The sequence below is a fragment of the Copadichromis virginalis genome, linkage group LG20 (assembly GCF_057382275.1).
Source record: "Copadichromis virginalis isolate Kocher_CV1m ecotype Utaka linkage group LG20, C_Virginalis_male_GT1.1, whole genome shotgun sequence".
Classification (NCBI taxonomy): Eukaryota; Metazoa; Chordata; class Actinopteri; order Cichliformes; family Cichlidae; genus Copadichromis; species Copadichromis virginalis.
The window spans coordinates 9,525,179-9,542,548 of NC_140637.1; the positions used below are offsets into that span (position 1 = coordinate 9,525,179).

General features: G+C 39.6%; 1 protein-coding gene across 3 annotated transcripts in view; it reads left to right on the plus strand.

Annotated features, from left to right (window-relative positions):
• Positions 1 to 17,345, plus strand: part of bsna (bassoon presynaptic cytomatrix protein a) — a 133,624-nt gene extending 116,279 nt beyond the window's left edge. For all 3 annotated transcript variants that reach the window (XM_085443476.1, XM_085443477.1, XM_085443475.1), the window contains exons 12-16: positions 1,236 to 1,367; positions 1,586 to 1,641; positions 2,654 to 2,783; positions 3,008 to 3,101; positions 7,743 to 17,345. In XM_085443476.1, coding sequence (XP_085299602.1) covers positions 1,236 to 1,367; positions 1,586 to 1,626 — 173 coding nt within the window. In that variant the 3' untranslated portion in view covers positions 1,627 to 1,641; positions 2,654 to 2,783; positions 3,008 to 3,101; positions 7,743 to 17,345. The remainder of the gene's footprint in view (positions 1 to 1,235; positions 1,368 to 1,585; positions 1,642 to 2,653; positions 2,784 to 3,007; positions 3,102 to 7,742) is intronic.
• Positions 17,346 to 17,370: the final 25 nt, after the last annotated feature.

Genomic DNA, 17,370 nt, shown 5'->3' on the forward strand with positions numbered 1-17,370 from the left:
AGTCCAATCATGTGAATCTAATTGCTCAACTTTAAATTCAGAAAATTCACATTTTTCTTTTTTAGAAATAACCTTACAAAACATTATAATGAAGTGGTGATGGACAGCTTAACAGATGAGCTGACACTGGAGTCATGTTTGCTGATGACACTGTGATTTGTAGTGAGAGTAGGGAGCAGGAAGAAGAGTGTGTAGAGGTGGAGGCGCACACTGTAGAGGAGACTGGAAGCCAGAAGAAGCAAGACACAATATAGCGTTGTGATGTGAAGATTCCAGGAGTAGAGGTAGTGAAGGTGAAAGAGTTTAAATACCTGGGGTCAACCAGCCAAAGCAATAGAAAGTGGGTGGAGCCACTATGACCTGCTATGATCTGTGGTTTGGAGACAGTAGCTTGGATACAAAGACAGGAGGCCGAGTTGGAGTGGCAGATCTGAATATGCTAAGATTTTCATTGGGACTAATCAGGAGGGACAAGTACATCAGAGGGACAGCTCAGGTTGAGCAAGATGGTTTGGACATGTGCAGAGGAGGGATAGTGGATATACGGGACGATCACGTAGAAGATTCATGGATGCAGGAAGGAAGGACATGTTGATGTGAAAGAACAGTATGATAAGGATAGGGTGAGATGGAGGATAGGCTGATAATCCGCTGTGGTGACCCGTAAAAGGGAAACCGAAAGAAGAAGAATTAAAAATAGCACCTGGATTGGTGCTGTTTTGGGACAGAACATCAAAGGCTAATTAATATTTTAGTGAAATTGCCATTTTGTTGGAAAATCAATTATTTAAACATCTCAACGAATGAGTAGATAGAAGATCCAGCTGAAAATGGGATGAAGCTAATTTTTCTTAAGGAAGGAAATCAGCAAACAGGAAGCCTATGTAGGTCTATCCGAGGGGACCTAATGACCAAAGAACGGCTGCAGGCAAGCAAATAAATCAAATAAATCAGCAAACTTAAAGGGCAGAAAAAACTCAACAGGGCAACTGATGAGCGATGCAGTTCTTCTACTGCCCTAATTTTTAAAGCTCGGTAAATAGACACACAACACCGGACACCAGATCCCATCATAAAATTCATATTTGCTAACAGGTGCCACCGAATATGAAATCTGGACAAATATAGATTCCTCCTCTACTCAGTCTTCTTCCGTATTTTCGTCTCTGGCCATGTTTCCTCTCCCACATCCCATCATCCTCTCCCTTTCTTCCACTCGCTGTATTTCTGTCCAGGCTCCAAAGCTGCTCCTAGACCTGGTGGTATTGGCAGTGCTGCAGCAGGTCAACCGGGCATGGAAGGAGAAGGCATGTTTTCTAAGATCCTGCCTGGAGGAGCCGCGGAGCAGGCTGGCAAACTGGGAGAAGGTAACGCCAATGAATCAGCAGAAAACAGAGAGAGCGCATTAAACATAAAATTGGTTGTAATCTAGTACTGAACTGATTACGATAAAAAGGATAATAAAGTATAAATAACTGTTAGAAAAAAGAAACTTTTACAACTCAATTTTACTTTATTGCTCAATAACCCACAGAGAAATCTGCAACATTCATCTAACTCTCCATTTTTGTCCACTTTCCTCCAGCGATCTCTGGTTTTGGCAAGAAGTTCACCTCTTTCTTCTGAGGTGCTAAGATTAAGGTATTTTTTCCCTTTTTTTTGCTCCTATTCATTCCTACATGCTCTTTACAAAGACACGCATCCATAAGATACAGCAGATAATGTATAAAATATGTAAATAATAGAATTTCTCTTTCATTTATTGTCCTGTCGCTGCACAGTTTATTTTATAAAAAGCACATACAGAAAAAAAGAATAACAAAAATAGCACGCTTTTCTTGATTGTCATAGTACAACACAATCAGACAGCAGTTGTATTTTTGGTCAGTGATTCATGTACAAAGACCTGGAAAGATTTCTCCTTGTCTTCAGTGGACGAGTGCATCTCAGACATTAGGTATAAAAATAACTCTGCGAGATGCTGCTAGTTCAAAGTCTGGTGGGATTTTGACAGCTAGCTGGAGCATGTTATGTGTTGACTCTTGCAGGCTGTGGGGAGTGGGCGGCTTAAAATGGTTTTACACAGAACAGCCAGTGTGTTCATGAATCAGTGTGTGAGCAGTGTGTCTGTGTCTCAGTGTCATTGTGTTAGTGCTAATTTATATTTGGTCCTCTTGCTGCTCTGTGAAAGCAGGGTGAGAATTTAACAGTGACAATGACAGCTAATTGCTACTATGACCCACAGTTTTGCATCACACAGGCTGTTTGTGTACGCAGCAGGTTATCAGCTGAATGTACATATGCTGCGCTCACTACGACCACCGGAGCTGTAGACTTGAGACAACTGATTTGGAAGAGATAGTATTTGTTTTAAAATGATTTCTTGACTTGAGACATAAAAGCAAATTCAAGTCATTTTGAATTTGCAGAACCATGATAAATAAATAAGACAGTGATGAGCAGGTTTTGTAAATACCTTTAATTGTGCTTACTGGGCCTTTACACAAAAAGGATTTTTTTAAAGGATGAATGTACTGCAGACACCGGTGCATAATTTCTCCCCCTGAATGATTTGTAAGCTAATGTACTGCTTTTTGTAGCACTAGCAATTTGATATGCTGACTTTTCAAAGTGAATATTTGTGTGTTTGCAGGACTATTCAAACAGCCATGAGGCCTCATACCAGAAAAACCTGTTGCGTTCCCCCTGCTTTTATTTTACTAAAAGAGAGAGAGAAAGGAGAGAGAGAGAGCGGGGAACAGAGAGGAGAGCTGAGCAAACTGGTGAGTACTCAACACTCACAAAGCTTAAACTTTTTGCTGGTATTTTCTGAAATTGCAGTGCATTTGACCTCTCTAACTCATGTTAACATTGTCTGATATTACAATTTATTTCATGATCTAAAACATGTAAGTGTGACAAATGTGCAAAGACTAAAAAAAATCCCTGTACATACAATATAATGTACTTTGTAAGATGCCTAAAATACTCCTGCTTCCTCTTGCAGCCAACAAGGACTGAAATCCTCTGGATGCTTCATGTTACCAGCTTGTGCACGCACTGGAAGAGAGAATACACCGCTCTCTCTGACACGCCAGACAGTGAGTTACTTTTTACTTTACCTAACTGATCCATCAAGATCTTTTCATCCGTGGAAAGCCTCCCTGTAAAATGTTTCTTTTCAGATTCTCAAGTTCCTCAAGTGTTTTGTGGTATGTCAGTCACTGTTGTGATAATAACGATAATTATCACACACACACAAAAAGCAAAAATGTGTACATCTGTAAATTGTCGCGTCCATAATACAGCCTTTGTCATGTGGAGATTATCTGCGCGTTGTCTGTTTCTCAAAAAGCTTAAAACCAGTTGGTTTATTTTGGATTGCACCTTGAAAGCTGCCAGTTCTAAAACTGTTGCACTGATTTATGAAATGGCAACAAAACATCAAACTCCAAATAGGATCCAAATACGGTTGGCAGCTCATTTTGTTGCTCAATGAACCAAAGAGAGCTAAAGCTCCGAAATTTAGCTAAACCGTTATCAGTGTTTGTCTTTGATCAACGCTCAGTGTGAGACAGTGAGACTAATAAAATGAGATGTTTGCCTAAATACTTGATCTTTTTCCTTTGTTTTGATGACATTGCACAATGACTGCACGTCAGAATCTAAAAAAGGCCAAGGTATATTTTGGGAGTTTTTTATATATACTTTGATGACAACATCACAAAAGTCAGAAGGTGCAACAACCTCACTACCTAAATATAAATCAATTATACCAATAGTTGTAAGTGAAAAAGTACTTAAAGTGTTTTAAACAGTAAGTATGTGTTGTGTATAAATTTCAGACATCTGTTTTTAGATCACATATTAATCACATTACTGAATAACTTTATACGACTGCACTATTCCAGCCAGAGTTACTGTCACAGTTCTGTTTGTTAGTCCACTGATGGAAACAATTTAGTTAAAAAAATATTAAAACTATATTAGAGGGATATTGTAGTTTTGGTTAAATAATGGCATCTGCTTTTTATGGCTTTTTTATATTGTAACCACACTTCTCTCTCTAACTTTAACCATGTATTTATATGCATAAACTTACATTACCAAATATAAAATCATAGGGTTAATTTAGGTAGACCACAAAGTCGAGTTACATGCTACAGTTGAAGTGTAAGTAGCTGATGGCTCGCCTGACCCGCTTTCACACATCCAGTGAGAGAATGTCACATAGAAATGCTTTATGAATTGATCTGCTCTGCTCAAAATTGCATGTCTACAAGCCACTTTGCAACCCACCTCCATCCCAGCTCCTCGTACCTTTCATAATCAAATAAGTACCGATCCAATTTTTTAAGTAAATATTTCTCACCAGATGTAGCAACTTGGGGTAATGGGCAGGCATTGATGTTGCTACTGTTGCTCAGGGTATGTGCAGTGTTGCATGTGTGCCATAAAAGATAATAAAATGAGCCTATAGATTGCATATACGTGTGAGACTTTTTGTGCATGCATGTGTTTCTAAGTGCTCTGCAGCCACACACCACATGACTAAATGCTGCAGAGGGAGTTCTATATGTCATTTTACTCCTGCTGTCAGACATTTTTTTGTCCCTTTTTTCTCTGTGCGTGCTCCCATTTTTGCTTTTCTTTTTACCAGATATTTTCTTTTCTCTCCATCAACTGTAGAAGTCTCCTATTTCTTGTTCTGTTACTGCTCTGTCTAATTTCCAACACCCATGGAGAAATAATAATAATTGATTTCTTGTTTTTCTTTTCTCCCAGTTGTTGCTATCTAATCCTTGCATTTTTTTTTCTTTGCTATATGTCAAATGTACTTCCATAGCTGCCATTGACTCAAAAACTACTTAAATCCTATGTTACGATCTCATGACAAAACCATGTGCATTCATGTCTTGGTTAAACAGCTTCCAGTCTTCTGGAAAGAGCCTGGTTGCAGGGGTTTGCTCCCATTGAGCCACAAGAACACTAAATAGGTTGGCCACACTGATACTTGCTTGAGTCCGTGATAATCTTTCATTTCAGCCTAAACGTTCTTGATGATATAAACTATTTGTTTCCTACGAGCATGGAAGCATTTCTTTGTGGCCCTCTGGTTTGCCACGTTGACACAAGAAAGGGCCTTCCACTCACTTTCTCTTAAATATGATTTCTTTTTAACCTGAGTCTTCAAATTTCCCGATCTGAAATAATAAGGACTGAAGCGATCATCAACCAGTCAACAGACCAAAATAGAAATATGTGTGTAGATACCTTTGGCCACATAGTGTCCCCTCATCCCACAATATTTCTCTGTCTCCTCCCTCTGTCCAGTTACTAAGTCAGTGTGTCTTTGTGTGCTCGTACTAATACATCTTTGTGTGAGTCACTGTCCTTGTTTGTGTGTTCAAGTTGTGTACCAGCCCTTTGGGTGCCTGTGCTCACTGGAACAGATTAAGTCTGGCGCTGGGAAACATATAAATATATGGCACGCTGGAGCAGTTAATCTGGGTCAGGCACAGTGGAAAAGAAAACTGGAAGGCAGTAATTGTGCAAATATGCATTTGATACCATTTCTTTTTAGGGAAATACATTTTTATTGGTACTATCACTTACGAAAAGGAGCTCATGGATTGCATGAGTTCATTTTTTGCATTTTGCAAATAACACGAAACCTTTGTTGTTATGCTAATCTGATTTGCAGATGATGTAGATGCTCCAGTCATTATGTTTTGGTAACATTACTTAAAAACCTGCCATGCTTGACATATCTTCTACAGAGGAAGCTGAATTTGGGGATGAGTGGGATGAGGGCACTGAGATAGTTAAACAGCCTCTTTTGGCCATACCTGTCAGATGGATGACTTTCCACCTGAGTTCCTTAAGGTTCTGGATGTTGTTGATTGACATGCTTCTGGAACACTGAATTGAGGTCTGGGCTGTTGCCTCTCGTTTGGCAGACTGTGGTGGGAATCTAAATAGAGGGATCCCCTTTTCAAGAAGGGGATCCCTCTATTTAGAGAGGGCTCACACTCTTCTGCCTCCTTGGAAAAACCTTCAACAGGGTACTGAAGAGGAGAATCTGTCTGTTAGTCAGACTTGGATTCAGGAGAAAACAATGCAGTTTTCTTTGTGGTCACAGGACACTGGACCAGCTAGTCATCCCCTAAGGATATTTAAGGGTGTGTGGGAGTTCGTCCAACTACCCTGCATGTGTTTTGTAGACCTAGGGAAGGCAATCAATCACATCTCTCGGGGGTTCATGTGGTGAGTGCTTCAGGAGTATGTGGTATCTGGCCTCTTTGGCCAGTAATAAGTCAAACCCATTCCCTTTGGGTTTTGGACTCTACCAGAAGATTTGTCGATGTAACCGAGTGACCTCCAGCTTGTGTTGGAGCGCTTTGCAGCTGAGTGCGAGAGTGAGAATTAGCACCTCGGTGTGGTTCTCAGGCTGAAAAGAGTGTAGTGCCCACCCCAGGTTAGGGGGAGTTGTTGCCCACAGTAGAAGGATCTCAGTGAGAGTGATAGATGGATTGGTGTGGTGTCTGCAGTGATGCAGATCTGTTGTGGGGAAGAGAGAGCTGAATGTGAAAGTGAAGCCGGTCGATCTATGCTAATACCCTCATCTACGGACACGAGCTGTCGGTCACCACCGTGAATACAAAAAGCAGAGATGTGTTTCCGCTAATGGGTGGCTGTGGTCTTTCTTAGCCAAAGGGGGAGAAGGTTGGCCATTCAGTCAAGACTCAGAGTTGAGCCGCTAGTCCTCCACAGTGAAAAGAACCAGCTGAGGTGGCTTGAGCATCTGTGATGCTTATATCTTGTTTCCCTCTACTCCTCTCTCCTCTGAACATGCAAATGAGAAGGGATTGCCTGGAACATGCAGGAGTTTTGCATTTAATTGATTACATTGTGCTGCACATATAAACTGGAGTGTTTTGTTATTTGCTTTGACTTTTAAGGCTGAAGCAGGAAAGAGTTCTGAGTGAATGAAAACAGGATTTCTTGAGCAAGACTCAGCACTACTTCTTTTTTTTCTCAATGAAAGACCTCAATCTCACAGGTGTGACGTCAATTTAATTGCAAAAGTGAAATGCGTAGAAACTGTAAGCACAAATTGGTGAGAATGATGACTTTATTTAGCAAAATCACTGAGTATTAAATTATTGCTACAGTATTATTAGCTTTGTTCCGTGAGAATCCTCTGCTTCACTAATGTGCAGACATACAGTAAGGGAGCGTGCTTACTATCCACTGTTATTATGTGCTTGTGTGTTTGTGTGCATCTGTTCAACAAGCAAGACCGGCAGTCTATTCCTTAGACTAACACTCCCTCTAGTGGACATCAGTACAAATGTGTAGACTAATTCCTTTAATGTCTGTGTGTCTTTAACATTTAAAAATGTATATCCACAGGGAAACACTATTCTGCTTTATCCTTGTCTATAGTTCACACAAAAGATCTGGACTCAATCCATTGTCCCCTCTGTGCCTTCTATGTCAAAAGGACAGCAGCTGTGATGTTGTAAATAGTGGTTATTCTGTACATATGTGAAAGAAATAAGCTTTACAAGGTGAAGCAAAGTTACAGTGGGTTATATTGGTGCGGTAGCAAATGATGCACCACTGCTAATGCATCTAACAGTAGACTTTTATGAACATATACATACAGAGACACCAGACCAAACGGGGTGTGTTCTATATTTTGATAAAATTCCTTTTCTGTTTTTTGTTTTTTTTAGATAAAGTCCAAGCCAGGATCCATCTTCTGAAGGAGTCTCTTCATCCATCCGACAGTCCCAGCCAAAGAAGCAGATGTGAATATTGCAGAGTCCTTGAACCAACCAACCCACAGTTCTTCCAAATCCAAAAGAGCAACTGGGAGCTAAAATTGGTCTTTGCTTTTGGTTTTCCTTGGAGATCTCCACAGCTGAGGGAGACACGTGGAACCAACTCAGGCCCTCCATGTAGATTTAACATCAGTGGACGGAAATATGGTTGGTGTATATGGGTGATGCAGTTCTGTTGTCATGGGCTGATGTTCATTCCCACTAACAGCGTATAGGAAATGCTGGCTTTACCAAGCTGGTGGCATGCAGGAATCTTTGCATTCATAGTCCTTTGCTAAAACAAGGAAAAGTATCAACCAAACTCCCCTCTCTCCTCTTTTCCGTCTCTTTTCGAAGTAAAGAAAGCGTGGGGCAAACGGATTAAACCGTTGGAGAACTGCAGGTTTTTCTGGTACTAAAGACTTCTTGTTTGCTGACAAAATGAAGAAACAGAAACGTCTCTCTGAATGAATAAGACTATGACAATGACTTGGCCGACACAGAGGGAGCGTGTTGGCATGCATTTCTTTCCACGGTTTGCTCTGTTTTTATCTACATTCCAGATCGGAACAGTTCCCTCTTCCTCACCTCTCTGCATTTCTTGAATGCCGATTCTTCTTTCTTTCCAGTCCCTGTCAAACGATCCACGCCACGCCATGTCTTTAAAGAAGTGGATTTAAAAAAAAAAAAAAGAAGAGAAGAAAGGAAAATGTAGAAATTTGGAATGCATGGAACTTTATATCCAAGACCTTACACTGTTCATCGTTACTTAACAGAGGCCATAAAGACACTGGAAACACATCGACATAAACAGTAACGAAAAAGAGAGATTACTGAAGCAACACACAGGAATCCGGCCACGGGAATAAGAGGAGCATTTACTTTTATTGAGTTTTTGTTGTTGTTTGTTATGTTCGTTATGTAGAATGAAGCTATAAATGGTTGGATTATTTATTTATTTATTTATTTTTTAACCAGCCATTGCAAAGCCATTAAGACAATATTAGCCTGCAGTGCTTGTGGCAATCTCTGCAAAATTTGTTTCTCGGATACTGCTCGTGTTGTCATAGGTGGTTGTCACTTTTGTTGATTTCTTTTGATTTATTTAGTTTTCTAATCTATTTTTTTTAATTTGCCTGGTTTTACGTTGCAGGTTACCAGTATCGCCTTAATCATTTTTACATGTTTTATTTTCAGGTAACAGTGGCATACTTTTTTATGATATCCTGTAAACACATCATCCGTCACATCCTTTGTTTTTTTTTTATGTAGTAACATCAGCTGGAACACTGGCCACAGAGAGATTAATTTCTATTTTTTTAAATTGACATTGTTTTGATAATTTTTTGTGATATTATTTTTCATTTCTATTTTTCATTTTCTATTGTTTTTTTTACCCCCTTCCATTTGATTTTTCCTGACTTTTTATTTATTGTGAATAATTATAAAAGCAATAGGGCAAGAGGCGATGAAGTAAAGAGCACAATCATGTGTCATTTCAAGAGTTGGTGGAATAGAAATGTGTTGCCTCCATCTGTCTAACTTACCACCGATGTCTGACTTAAAAGTACCGCAAAATTCACTCTTTACACTGCTGTGCCAGAGAGCAGGAGTTTGCCTGATCACCACAAGTCCGCCCAGATCTTTCCCTCCGACCGGCAGTAACCTGTTTTGGAGTGTTACACTGCTACATAAGCCAGCTGGAGTCTGATCGAAAAGCACTGCAGGGCAGCACAGAGGCACTCGAAAAGCAGACCAGTCCACACACCGAGGCAGAGCTGAACTTGACGTCATTTCCCGTCGGGAGTCAGGGGAAGGGGGAGTTGTTTGTGCCCGAGGACGATTCTTCCGGCCACTTCAACGCTCCTTTTAGGGAGGCTGGAAAAGGCTCATCCGAGCTCTTCGCACTCGAGTTTTTGTCAGCATGCGCCTTCACTCTGTCAAATGTGCACATGAAAGCACACTCTAAATGGTGTCAAAAAGGGAAAAGAATTGTGACTGAAGAACCAGAAATTAACACACTTGGTTGTGTCACACAAAGTCACTTGCCTCCCCCCCCACCACCTTTAACTTTCTATCGTTGGTGGCATCGACAACTCTACCCCCCTCCCCCCAAAAAAACCCTCTCTCTGAGACTGCCAGCTGTCAAGGAATCTTCTCAGGTCAGTGTTCTCCCTGCTGTTGCTCCTGCAGTGTATTGTGGGGTCTGTGGTAAGGTACTCAAAATGTACTCTGTCAGGCCAATCATCGCGAGGCCCTCAGCAAAACTAAATGGAACCAACCAACTTCTGCTGTATATTGTCTGTGTGAACACTCGCTGGGAACCTTCGCATGCGTCCCGGCGCAGAAAACCTCAGTCACCTCTATATCGTTCTGTTCCTAATGTTTGTACGTGTGTGCGGGTTCTGTATGCGTGTATTTAACAACCATCATCTAATGTGGAGGGGAAAGGAACACAAAAAAAAACCCTGGAAAAAAACAAGACAACCACGAGTTTAATCACGACAAATATGGTGGGCAGAAGAGGCGACCTCTCATCTCCAGTCGTTCTATGCAATGAATCATATTTGGAAAATCACGAAGAGGAAAAGGCAAGTGAAACACACAGATTGGGGGGGAAAGTCACACGTGTTTTTTTGCATATCACATTTGTTTTGATATCTGTGGTAGATTAATATAAGAGGATTCTGTGAATTTGTGTATGAAACTGGTTAATTGTAAGGGAAATCTGAAGATGGATCTTTCTTTTTTTTCATGTTAACCTAAATGTTTGGGGTACCTTTCTGCAACCAAAGATGTATTCATGGCAGCTGGGAAATTACACCTATGATTTGAACAAAATATGCTGCTTGATGAGTTAGATGCATCAGGCTGTTCTCTATCAAATGTTAGGCAAAGCTGATGAAGTGTGCAATTTCATATTTTTATACAAAGTGACTTTTCTTTTTTCCAGCCAATCAGTAGCTCACATAGAGAAGAGTCAAAACCTGCTTACCAATGAACACAAACCAAAAAAAAAAAATAGCTGAAATGGAAGGAGCAGCAGGTGCAGATATTTGAAAACTATTTAGCAGGGACTCAAAAATCCCGGTTGTCATGAACGCATCCAAGCAATCCAGTTTCATAAAGGAAAAATAGAGAATTAACAGATTATAAGAGACAGATTATGATATACTTCAATATATTCCCTAAAATGGTAAGTGTCTGCTCAGGGGTAAAGAAGAAAAGGTCTCCCTTTTTTAATTTAATAACCAGACCCATAATTCTTATTAGCTAGCTACCTAATGTGCAATTGTAGTTTTGTTTTTTTCAGATAATGAAGCACCAAAAATTAAAGGATATAGACATAGCAATTTAAAGTTCAGATGTATAATTATTACAAAACCTATAGATTATATTTAACAAAAGAAACTGTTGTAGGCTATGAAGTTAAACACTATTCAAAGCAGAATTTAAGCAGTGAAACAGGGGAGTTTGCGTACGTGTGGGTGCGTGTGTGTGTGCGTGTGTGTGTATGTTTGGTTTGCACTGGTAGCAGCTTATTAGAGCAAGTTATGAAAGAATCTATTTATTGAAATCCAGATTTAAAGAGTTGATTTATGCAGTATCAAAGTATCCCTTAACTATAAATACCTTTGAAGTCTTATTTGAGCAGGGCCTGACAAGAAGCTAGTATATGTATATATTGTTTTTATTTTCTGAACCATTTATCATTTATAGATGATTCGTCTATGTAAGAGTTTATTTTATCATACGGAGCGGGTATAGAAAGCGAGCTGGCATTAGGAAAAAGAGAGATTTAGGTTTAAAATTTATAGATATATCGATGAGAAACTGTGTTTGTACATAAGTCGCCTATATGCTTTTTCACCACGGTTCTTCAGCCTCATTCTAAGTTGCACATTAAGTGTGTGTAACCCAAACAGAGATCACGGATACGCTGCCGTCGGATTGGTGACTTCACCAACAAAAGATAAGGCTTCAACAAACAATATGAGAGAGAGTTTAACGTTACCCAAGTTAATACCAACTTCCACTATTGTACAGTATGTCGTATGTTTTTGGAAGTTTGTTTAAAAAAAAAAAAAGAAAAGAAAGAAAAAAATCCAATAAAATGTTGAATAAAACAATCCTCAATCACTTTTGCCTCAGGAAAGCACACATTAAAGGCAGCATCGCAACGGAGATGTTCAGAAGACAACAGATAATAATGGGTGTGTTTGTGCAGGCGCAGTGAAAGCAGATCGCTTACGACACCGGTGAAATCGTGGCTGCTGCCAGTCAGAGAGAGTCTGTAATATTTGGAGCACATAAATCCCAGGAACTGTGAAAACGTGTTCGTGGCGGTTTCTTTTTTTCTTTTTCTTTTTCTTTTTTTGCTCCAGCCGCTGAAGGTGACTTAAATATGCATAGCAGCAAGGGCTTTTATACTAATATACTGGTCATTGAAGAAAGCCATCCTGTTACTGCCCTCTAGCCAGTCGTGGTCTCTGTCTATACTCTGCGTGGTGTGCGTCTATAACCAGGAATGCAATGGACTTCTGTTCAGACCACAGCAATCACCAGTGGGCAAAAATAACCAAGCCACAGCTGGGTTTTTCAATGGCGTTTGAAGCACAAATGTAAACAATATTAGAGATACATAGAACTCTGAGGGGTTGTGTTCCAAATCGTGAATGAAATCTGCTGTAGGGACTTCCTCCAAACAGAAAAATCTGGAGTTTTTCCTCAATGCCAGGAGCAGGAATATTATTTCAAATGACCGTTTGGAACAAAACTCTAGTAGTTGGATAGAGAACTCTGGCAGATTTACAGACGTGAAGCTAAACGAGAGGTTTCTTCCACCACATCTGCGACGTGTCTTTGAATCTGAAACGTCTCAGCAATAAAGCTGCATTTATGCACAGACAATCTGGACCTTTAACCCTTTGTGACATTGATCTGTATCTGAATTGGGCGTGAACGTGCCACAGAGTGCCACATAGAGTTATAAACACAGTGTCTCTGCTTGAGCTGTCTTTAAATGCAGCTTAAAATGCTTTTGGGAAATCCAGACTGTGTGTGTGTGTGTGCGTGCGTGCGTTCCCGCGGGTGTGTGCTCTCAACCAAAAAAAGGTAGCATGCAGTGCTTGTACAGAGCATAGTGTAGTAACAGTCACCACTGGTCTTGCTGTTGGTCATGAAGACAGTGAGCGTATAGTAGGACCCTAGATCGATTTTAAAACACAAATATATATATAAAATGTATAGTGTGTGTAAATGTCTCATGGGTGAGAGGCTGTAAAAGAAGCTAAATGCCGAAACAAATGAAACCACGAGAGAGTCCATCTTTCACTGTAAAACCATCAGGGATCATTTATTGTCACCTTTTACCTGTATGAATCATTAAAGTAAAAAAAAAAAAAAAGGACAAGTGCATGACCTGGACACCCGCCCTAACCCAACCCTACTACTCCCCCCCCACCCCCTTTTGACCACACAAACCCCTTCGACCTTTGACCTCCCACTTCACAGGTTGCCATGTCGTGTTTTTTTTCCAGTGTAAATATCACACGAGAGCCGGCTAGAGTCCGCTTCGAAACAGACACCAACAACATGTAAATGCCATGTAAATCTCAAACATACACACACACGCGCGCATGAGAGGCACGAGAGAGGCGTTTGCACACCAAAAACGGCAACACAAGCTGGAGCGTATGCAAGCCGGAAACTCCCTGCCCAGACTCGTGCTACTCGTGTATAAAAACAACGAGAGAACATAACGAACAAGATCAGATGTTGATTTGATCAATAAAACGACAAAATGCATCGTTGTGCGTATGTGGCTGGCTCATGCGGACTGTTTAAAACTCATTTTAAAAAAAAGTTGTATTCGGATATGAGAAAAAATAAACATATTGGTCTGTGTAGAGTTTCTATACATGTCGTGTTTGTAAAATGAGAACATCAAAATCAAAAAAGGGAAAAATATCCTGGCTTCCATGTGACTTTTGGGGTGGGTGGGGGGGATTTTATGGAGATGGGGAGAGGGTGAAGCGGACATTGGAAATGTGTGTGTAAAAAAAACTAAAATAATTATAAAATAATGCAATTGAATGAAGTAAAAGGTTGAAAATAAAATACAGAAAAAGGTGGAGAGCCTAAAAATGAGTACAAAGTGTTCCATTCACTGTTGTAAGTGCAATGAGCTAAACTTCCTGTTTCCCCATTGTAAAACCTTGTGTATGTTTCCGTGTATTCCTCCTGTAAATGGGTGTAGTAGACCTGGTGCATCATGCCATGTAATGTGATGAATGACAAATTATGACCTTACAATACATTTCAATCAGGAAATATAAATAAAAAAAACAAAAACAAATACATTAAAAATATGTTTACGCTTTGTGTTTTTTAAAGCTGTTGCTTTTCTGTGTCTTTACTGAGCTGATCCATCGTTCATAACTTGGCACGGCAGTTGATCTCTGCTTTGAAGCATCATCTTCAATATTTGGAATATTTGGAGTATTACCATTTGTTTTTGGAATATGAACATGTGCATCCATGCAACCATGTGGGCACCTGCAGAGATTTTTTTAAGCGCTGACAGCTACATCATTGAAGCAGGCTTCTAACGGCAGCTGTGGCATGCAGCTTGGACCTTACAGATGCCGCTGATGTTCTCAAGATGCAAAATGATGCAATTCACTTCTGCAGGCCTGTTGATTTTCAGCTTAAACAGGAGACAAGTGAAGCCAGTCCCCAGGCCATTGTTTTCTAATAGCTTCGTAAGAAGCGCTGACTCCGTCTCCCTCTGTGGCATCGTCAGCCTCCCTAAACACGCCGCACACACAAAAACCCTTTAAACCCAGTTTTGTTTAGTTTTTTTTTATCATTTACTAACAGTGTGTACACACATAATTGATTTATGCATATTCTTATACCTGAATTTGTTTGTATTAAATAAAGTTTAGAGGTATTCCTCACTATGTGCACAATTAAATATTAAATACAGCCCCCCCCCATTTTTGCACATGTCGAGGAGCATGTCAGGCTACATTTCACTGTGTGTTATACTTGTATAACTATGCATGTGACAAATAAAGAACCTTGAACCTTGAAATGGAGGCCGTGCTCGGAAAAATTTAAATGCAAGTCATTAAAAAGAAAAATGGAATGCTTCAATTGTCATGTTTGCACATGAGAGAAAATGGGCCTTATTCACTTATATTTGCATATAAATGTTCTCACTCTGCGCACAAAACACATATGCAAAATTCCCACTGGATTCATAAAATCTGCACAGTAGCCTGTTTAGTGCTCAACCACCATCAAATCATTTTCATTTCCTCTGAGATGCTCACTGTGACTCAAATTTATTTAAAAATTTACTTGTGTGGACATCCAGTAATAACGGTCACTTGGATTTTTTTTTTTTTTAAGCCTTTTAATTTTGTTTTGTTTTCTTTACAGTACGTGCACTTTTTTTCATGATTTGTTTAAATCGTGTATGCTGTCTTTCCCCATTGTAGCCTCTCAACATCTCCTGTGATTGGCTCCACGCACAGCTGAATCACAGTCTTACATGTGTAGGATGTCATGACTGCTGTTAGAAGCCCACTGGAGTTAACGCTGTACTTGTCAGCACTCAAAAAGTAGTGAAAATAATCCCCAGTTAAACACGCCCACTAGGAAGAGTCTTCTTGGTGCTGCGGGGAGCAAGGAAACATGCCTGCGCAAAAATGTCATTTATAAACCAATTTCTTTTTTGTAACCGTCTGACTTTTAAACAAATGTACTTGTTTGCAACCACGCAGGTTCTCCTCGCACAATCATCTTTACTTTTGAGAACGATGTTATATCCATCATTGATAGTAATACAGCTGGATCACACAGTCTTACATGAGTAGGTTGTCACAACTGAGTTAGAAGCCCACTGCAGTTAAATATGCACCCACTAGTAAGCATCATGTGTCCGGGGATGCTACAGGAGTGCAAAGTCAGTACTTACTCATGCATGTTTCCAAAAAAAAAAAAAAAAAAAAAAAAAAAAAAAAAAAGAAGAAGAAGGGAAGGGTCCCAAAGCTGACATTAGGATTTTATTAGTAGACATTTTCCCCATTCATAGAATCTAACAAGCTGTCCACAGTATGGATACAACCCCTTACAGACCCCTCCCGACTTCAAAATAAAACTTCTGGTTGTCACCAAAAACTGTTTAAATACTATAAAAATAAAATCAATTGCACAAATATGCCATTTTGCTTGCGATTACTTCTGTGCAACACTTTTACACATATATTACATCGACAACCACATGACACAATCGAAGAGAAACAAAATTCAACAGAAAACATTTTCCTTAATAGAAAGAGCCAACAATCAAAGCAACATAAAATCCTAGAATTAGTTAAATAACGTTTATTAGTTGTATAACTGGTAGAGCTTGATGAGCACTGATGAACGTGACGGTTACATGTGTTTAGTTTTCGCCAGTTAGTAGTTTACAGTAAAAAATTACCAAGATCATTGTGTCTGTTTGGATTCATGTACAGCTGCAGAATTTGGTGAGTGCTTGACTTTAGCCTTCTGTGATGGCGCACTGGGAGTAGTGTTTGTGCAATAAGCTTTTTAATAACACAAAACAAAAAAAAGTTGTTTTTAGGTTGTTTTTAAATGAATGTAAAGTTCTGGATTGTACTGGTGAATTTAACCCAACATGTCCTGAATAGGTTACAGATACTGTACTGGCAAGTAAATCAGACAGATGTAACAGCCACAGTCAAAGGTTCAGTGTTCAGCTGGTGAATGTTTGCTTCAAGCCCCAATTAGGCGCTCTGCTCTTTCCTAAGCAAAACATTAAGAAACGATTTTGCTACAAGAGAGAAAAAAAAAAAAAAAAAAAAACTCATTCATAAAACACCATAAATAACACACAAGTTAAAAATGGAAAACAGACAAGCTCGGGCACTAAGCATGACACGGTAATCCATTTTTGAAAAAAATAAAATAAAATAATACAAATAAAAGTCAAATTGAAGATGTGACAACACGGCTACCTGTAGTGACAAGTAGTACAAATAGGTTTCAAATTATCTGGAATGTATTAAACTAAGGCTGCAAAGTCAATATATAAAAAGGTACATCTCACTACTCAAAAGTGAAGGTGTGTGTGTGCGTGCGTTCAATGTGTCGCTGCGGGTGGAGGGGGGGGGGAATGTTAAGCTGTGGTACAATAACAGACACGTGCAAAAGTTGCATAGGGTCGGTGCTGCAAGCTAAATATTCATGTGAAAATGTGATTTTTAATACAGAAACAAAACTAAATGTGATTAAAAATTAGATGCGTGCCATAACGTACTGAGCAGGGATCGACTTCACCAGAACGCATCTGTCAAACAAAATTAGGCGCGTGTGTTACGATGTTAAGTTAGTACGCACATGTGAGAGCTGTAACCTGTTTGTTCTACATTTCTCACTCTATCAAAACCGCAGGGTGACTCGAGCTCTGCCTAAGTGCTTTAATCGAAAGCATTACAATGTTTAAAAACTTTAACCTTTTAAT